This window comes from Triticum aestivum, chromosome 6A (assembly GCF_018294505.1).
Source record: "Triticum aestivum cultivar Chinese Spring chromosome 6A, IWGSC CS RefSeq v2.1, whole genome shotgun sequence".
In the NCBI taxonomy this organism is placed as follows: domain Eukaryota; kingdom Viridiplantae; phylum Streptophyta; class Magnoliopsida; order Poales; family Poaceae; genus Triticum; species Triticum aestivum.
Window position 1 is genome coordinate 591297791 of NC_057809.1, and position 5758 is coordinate 591303548.

At 44.8% G+C, this 5758-nt stretch overlaps 1 protein-coding gene across 1 annotated transcript; it reads right to left on the minus strand.

The window, feature by feature from the left end:
• Positions 1–592: 592 nt before the first annotated feature.
• On the minus strand, positions 593–2968 carry LOC123131188 (uncharacterized). The gene is made up of 3 exons (XM_044550921.1): positions 2412–2968; positions 1463–2329; positions 593–1368 (listed from the first exon to the last, which is right to left on the minus strand). Exons 1-3 carry the CDS (start codon positions 2442–2444, stop codon positions 895–897), a joined length of 1374 nt encoding a protein of 457 aa, XP_044406856.1. The 5' UTR covers positions 2445–2968; the 3' UTR covers positions 593–894.
• Positions 2969–5758: the final 2790 nt, after the last annotated feature.

A 5758-nucleotide genomic window follows, 5' to 3' on the forward strand; every position in this document is an offset into this window, starting at 1 on the left:
AAATATTCATGTGTACTGATGTGAAGGGTCAGAATGACTCATTGTCCAGGTTAAATAGTAATACTACTACTTTGCTATCTTATACCAAGAGAAAGCAAGCTGCTATTAAGATGTCTGCCATCGATTTATCTAGCACAAGCGAAATCAAAACATCCAGGGCACAAACCCACTCTGGCATCGAGTTATCTAGCATAAGTTGTAGTGTAAAAGCTTTCTTTGGATAATTTTTAGTGTCCGTTGTAAAAAGTGCTCGCAAGAGCGAATGAACTGCTGGTCTTGCATAATTTTAGTGTAAAAACTTTCCTTGGGTAATTCTCTGTGTTGCTCTCTGGTTTGTCAGAAAAATACCCAAGTGTTTGTTTCAGCATATGGTGCTTCTGTGTGATGTTCAGAAAGTTAATTCAAACATAGATGAGTGTAAACGCAAATATCTGGTCATGCACAATTTTCCTTCAAAAGGAACATCAAAGCACGTACCATTGCAATAAATTGTCTAATTATTATTTCAACACTGGTGTGCATAATGATGAAGTGATGTCAACTTGTTTCTAAACTTCACCATAGTTCACAATTATTATTTCCACAGGATGCATCACAAACACCATAATACTTCCCAATAATTAAAAAGCTTCAATTGAAATGAAAGCGTACAAGCACAATAACTTTCATCAACTCCTTCCATTTATGAAGACGATAGTACATATGACTTAAAAACTGCAACATACTACTAACTCTGTAAAGAAATGCAGACGTTTTAGGTCACTAAAGTAGTGATCTAAACATCCTACATTTGTCTACAGAGGGAGTACCATAGTAATGTTATGCATCTCATTTTTCCAATTAGGACTGTAAGTGAACCACAGCACCCGAAGCCAAACCCAACCCCTCAGTTATCTACTTCCGCTCCTCGGTTGTCGGTGGATATCTTGATGGACAAACATTGTCATGGATCTCAGGATCCAAGTCACCATAGCGCCCACACACCTTTCTGCCGTACAAAGATATCTCTGTTATATTAACCGCATGTTCCACAACACATCCTATGCATCTCATAAAATTGTCATCGGGTTGGAACCCATAGATGGTGAGCTTAGCCAGATTCTTGTTCTTGAAATCAGGGGCATATGGCTTCCACTTCACGTCTGCCTTTTCGCAGAAACAATATTTCTTCCGCAACTCTTTGTTTGTTATCATTATGCACCAATGATCCCACACTGTGATGCACAACTCTTTTAGGGAGGGTGCAACTTTAAGAATAAACATTGTCCAAGCTAAATCACATCCTTCAGGAAGATGGTCCAGATTCACATGTTGTAATTTGTTGAGCACAGGCGTGACTAGTTTTGGGCATTCTGGTAGAATCCAAATCTGGGATAAAAAACGTTTAACAAAATTACTGTTGATACATATACCCATCATAAAGTGAGAATGGACAGGTATGATACAAATGACTAATGGGTACCTTTTCACTTCCAAAATCCAGATGCAGATCGCCTAGGGAAGGAACATTAGCAAGGAGCTGACTTAACTCGAGAGTCTTGTCCGAACGAATGCCAGTTTTAATAAGGCTCAGCTTTGAAAGCTGTGGTAGAAAACCAAAATACAACGGATACTCAGAAGAGAACCAATTATCATAGGTCAACCGTTGGAGTTTTGGTACACATATCTCGACCTCAATCTCAACAAGTCGATCATGTTCTACTTGCACCACAGAATGGAACCCTGAGTCACAACGGGTTAAACGCAAATACTCCAAGCGCTTGGAAGTGCTGAGGATCTTGGGAATGTCCAGTTCACCAAACCTCATATTTTCCAGCAACAGGCTCGTAAGGCCAGCAAATGCACGCGGACAAGCACCAAATAAATCATTGAACTGTTTCGCAAACTGGAGGAGGTCAGCAGAAGAGCAGAGGCCATGATGCTTCTTCGTTACAATCTCAAACTCAGCTGTGCCAACCTTCTGGGTTGCCATGGCACGGGCGACAGATCTTCCAATGGTGAGAGAGTTATCAGGCAACAAGACAAATCTAATTTTGAGTTCGCTGATGGTAACTTCCGGGCTCCTTGTGCTCAAGATGATATCCGTTACATGAGCCACAACACGGTTGGTTCTGAGCACTTGCTTGAGGCTGAAAGTTAGGTAGAAGCGCAAGAGCATGGTAGGGAGCTTCAGCAATTGCTTGGAGAGGATGCAAGTCCTTATAGCATCGAGCGTGTCCACCCTCTCCAGAATGTTGAGCAGAAGGTCATTGGGCAGATTGCTAAGCCTGTTTTCGATTACATTGCTTGCAGCGGCTTCGTCGCGAGTTGCTTTTTGCGTTGCATTTAGCTGGAACAACAAATAATCAGCATTTTGAGGATGAACCTTAGGTTGTGTACAAAACACCAGGCACAAAAGAAGCAGCACTTACATTGCGTCTGCGACGACTGCTTTTGTTCTTCATGGCTGATGATCGGATCAACAAATGTCTTTGCCGTATGTACTTTGTTGGATCTGTGACAATGGCGGACGCCCGAGCTGGCCTGAAATCGCCCTCCTTCTCCTCCTGTTGTGTTTATTTAGGCCGACGCCACAAAGCAGACTAATCTCCTTCGAAAGGGAGGAGGATCGTGATTAAAAGTTTTGAGCAAACAGACTCTGAATTCGAAATTAGTCCTCTCTTCCCCGACTGCACAAGGAAATCAACTCTTCTCCCGCCCCCGTCTCCCGCCAGATTGCTTCCCCTAAACGCAGCCAGGCGTAATAACACAGTTGGTGGCCGACGGCGGAGGGGAGTGGTGGCGGCCGACTGCGGACGGTAGGGGCGGGGTCTGCGTTGTCACAGGGATGGCCGCGGAGGAGAGTGGTGGCGGCGGGCGGCGGGCGACGCAGGGGATGGCGGCGGGGTAGAGTGGTGGTGGACGGCGGTGGAGCGGGAGGGGTTGCCGAAGGGGCGGCGCCTGCGGCCGAGTGGATAGATCCGCACGAGTTTTCTTTTTCGGTTATGCTTCCTCGTATGCTAGCATTTTTTTACAGAGAGATTTTTTTCTCAAAAAAAAACAATTTTTTTTACAATAAAAAACCGTAACATGGCCAAGTTTTTGGGCAACATGGTTCGCCTCTCTAGGGCAGTAAATTTATTTAGATAAGTTCCTTTTTATAGAAGAATACATTAATATCGTGAATATACCAATTACACTCTGCATCAATAAGGCATCGAAAGACATCAGGAATGAACACACCCAAAAACAAAAATAAAAAAAGATAGAAATATAAAAACAAAGACCTCGTCGCAGTGATGAAACACTCACAACAACAACACTCTAACCACCACCAAAAACGACACCCGGATTACATAAGAGGTTCTCCAAAAGCGACGCCTCCAGGAAGGAAATAATGCACACGCGTTGTTGTCGCCCGATCAATGATCTTGAGTTTTCACCCTGGAGAGAGTCTGAGATCCCAAAAACAATGCCTTTGCAAGACCATTGTCAGGTACAACCAATGAAGGCCAGACCTTGGGCTTTCACCCTGGAGATCATGGCTCGGTGGTCGAGAAGCACCCCCAAAAATGTTGTACACATGTGTTGCCACCCCCTCCTAACAAGGTCGCCGCTGCAAGTCTTCAACACCGGACACACAGGAAAAAAAACTATGCCGCCATTCTTCAATGCAACCAAAACTCCTCTCTGCCGTTACAAGTCTCTAATCACAGCCACCATGACTTTCTTCACTCAACACCATGGAAATCTATACTTAGACATGTCCCATGGCACTAACAAGGTAGCGAAGCTTCGCGCCATGCCCTCCTGAAGCCTCTCTAGCCAAAGATGAGGGCACGCCCGACCGGATCAATTCTAATCTTGGTATCCAGTGGCGCCATGCTCCAAAAGCTGAGATATCTGAGTGAAAGACAGGAACCCGTTGGTGTCCAGATCGAGGAGGCTGGCATGAAGTAGATCGAAATTTTGGAGCATAAAGAATAGGAAGGCCAACCACTGCAGGACTCCCCTGGATCCCGACGGGCCGGATCTGGGCAGTGCCGCCACTGGCTGCCGCTAACCCAGACGAGAACTGCTGCCTCGACCAGCCCTCCACGACCGGGACGAAGAACCGAAGACCGGTCACCTCCAAGCTCTGCCCAGCGCCGCCGCGCCCCCGATCGTCGGCCCGCGCCGCGCCCCTAGATGCGGAGAGGAGAGAGGTCCCCGCCGCCACCAGCACCAACCAGGCTTTGCCCGACGGTGGCGAGGGTAGAGGATGGAGGAGGGGGATGCTACTCCGGCCGCGATTGGATAACCTCCCGTGACGCGCTCGCCAGGCGTGTCGCAGGAGCAATCCGTTTTTCACACTTGGTTTGGTTGGATCTGAGATAAGTTCCTATAGCTGAAACCCTAAATTTTAGCCCACAAAACTTAACTCTTCAGATAAAACAGCTTCTAAACAAGCACCTAAATCTTAACTCCCTAAAGAAATTTCTTTGCAAATTTTTCTAAGGGTGTGGCTAGGTCTCAATCGATTGAGATTTAACCAAGTCTTAATCAAATGACTTAAAATGCAAGAGAGCGAGAGAGAGAGAAATAAGAAACTGAAAAGAAATTTTCTACACAAATCTCAATTGAAGATATCACGGATATAGCACCGACTAAGACTCTGAGACTTAGTGAGACTGTTTCTCTAACTTTTGATTTACATACTTCACTTCAACTACATATTTACACACATGCCTAATCCAAACTTGATAATTAAAGTTCACACAATTCACGACCATTACAAATTAAAAAAGGCTAATTTAATTATTCAAATTCAAACGCACAAAAGGGTCCAAATGTGAAGTAATAATCCATAGCATTATAGAGGCACATCAATCAAGTGTTATGAAGTGCCCACAAGTGCTCAACAAAATCATCTAGGAGTTGGATATGAACTTGTCGGTTCTCGATACAGCGAGGAACCTTTGTATCATGTTTGCATTGTGTTCCGGATCGATAGGATCCCCATTGAACATGTTTCGAACGTTCTCTGGTATCCTTCTCTCTATGACGCTCGAATAATTAACCTACAGTAAACTCTGCTAATGATGCCACGTCACCTCGGTTACTGTTGATAATCTCGCGATAGTTCAAAATCGGTTAAAAATTTAAATTTAAAATAAAGTCAAAATTTAAAGTTTTCAAATATCAAAAAAATAAATTGTTCAAAATGTGCCAAATAATCAGTTGTTTATATTGGTGGTGGACCACCATTTTTATAAAGTGTTTTAAATGTCCTAGAATAATTAAAACAGTGGCCTAAGCAACTAATTAAATACCTTTAAAAAATACTAACTAACTTATTTAAGTGCCAAACTTAAATGTGACAGAAGCCTAACTTGTGACACAAATTTAGATGCAAGGATTGTATTTTATAAAACTAAAACTATATGAAAAGAAATTAGAAAAGATAAAAATTTAGAAAGAAGAACAAAAGAAAAGGAGCCACACCCCCTGCCCACCTCGGCCTCAGCCTTCGGCCCAGCTTGCAGGCCGGCCAACCCACCCCCGCTTCCCCTTATTCCCCCATAACCCTAGCCCACCTCCCGCAAGAACTCCCACTCCCCACACTTCTTCCCCCACCACGATCCACCTCCCTCTCATCTGCCTCCCCTGATTGGATCGAGAGGATCAACCTCGATGCCGCCGTCCGGCAACACGCCGCTGGACCAGGTTGCCGTCGCCCGGAACGCCGCCTCGACCACGCCTCCCTCATCGGACTGCCTCCCTTGCGTGTGTCGTCCCC

Coding starts and splice junctions, on each gene's coding strand:
- LOC123131188 (XM_044550921.1), bottom strand. CDS start 2,444: ATGAAGAACAAAAGCAGTCGTCGCAGACGCAAT. Junction 2,330..2,411: donor GCAGTCGTCGCAGACGCAAT/GTAAGTGCTGCT, acceptor TTGTTGTTCCAG/CTAAATGCAACGCAAAAAGC. Junction 1,369..1,462: donor TGGATTTTGGAAGTGAAAAG/GTACCCATTAGT, acceptor TTTTTATCCCAG/ATTTGGATTCTACCAGAATG.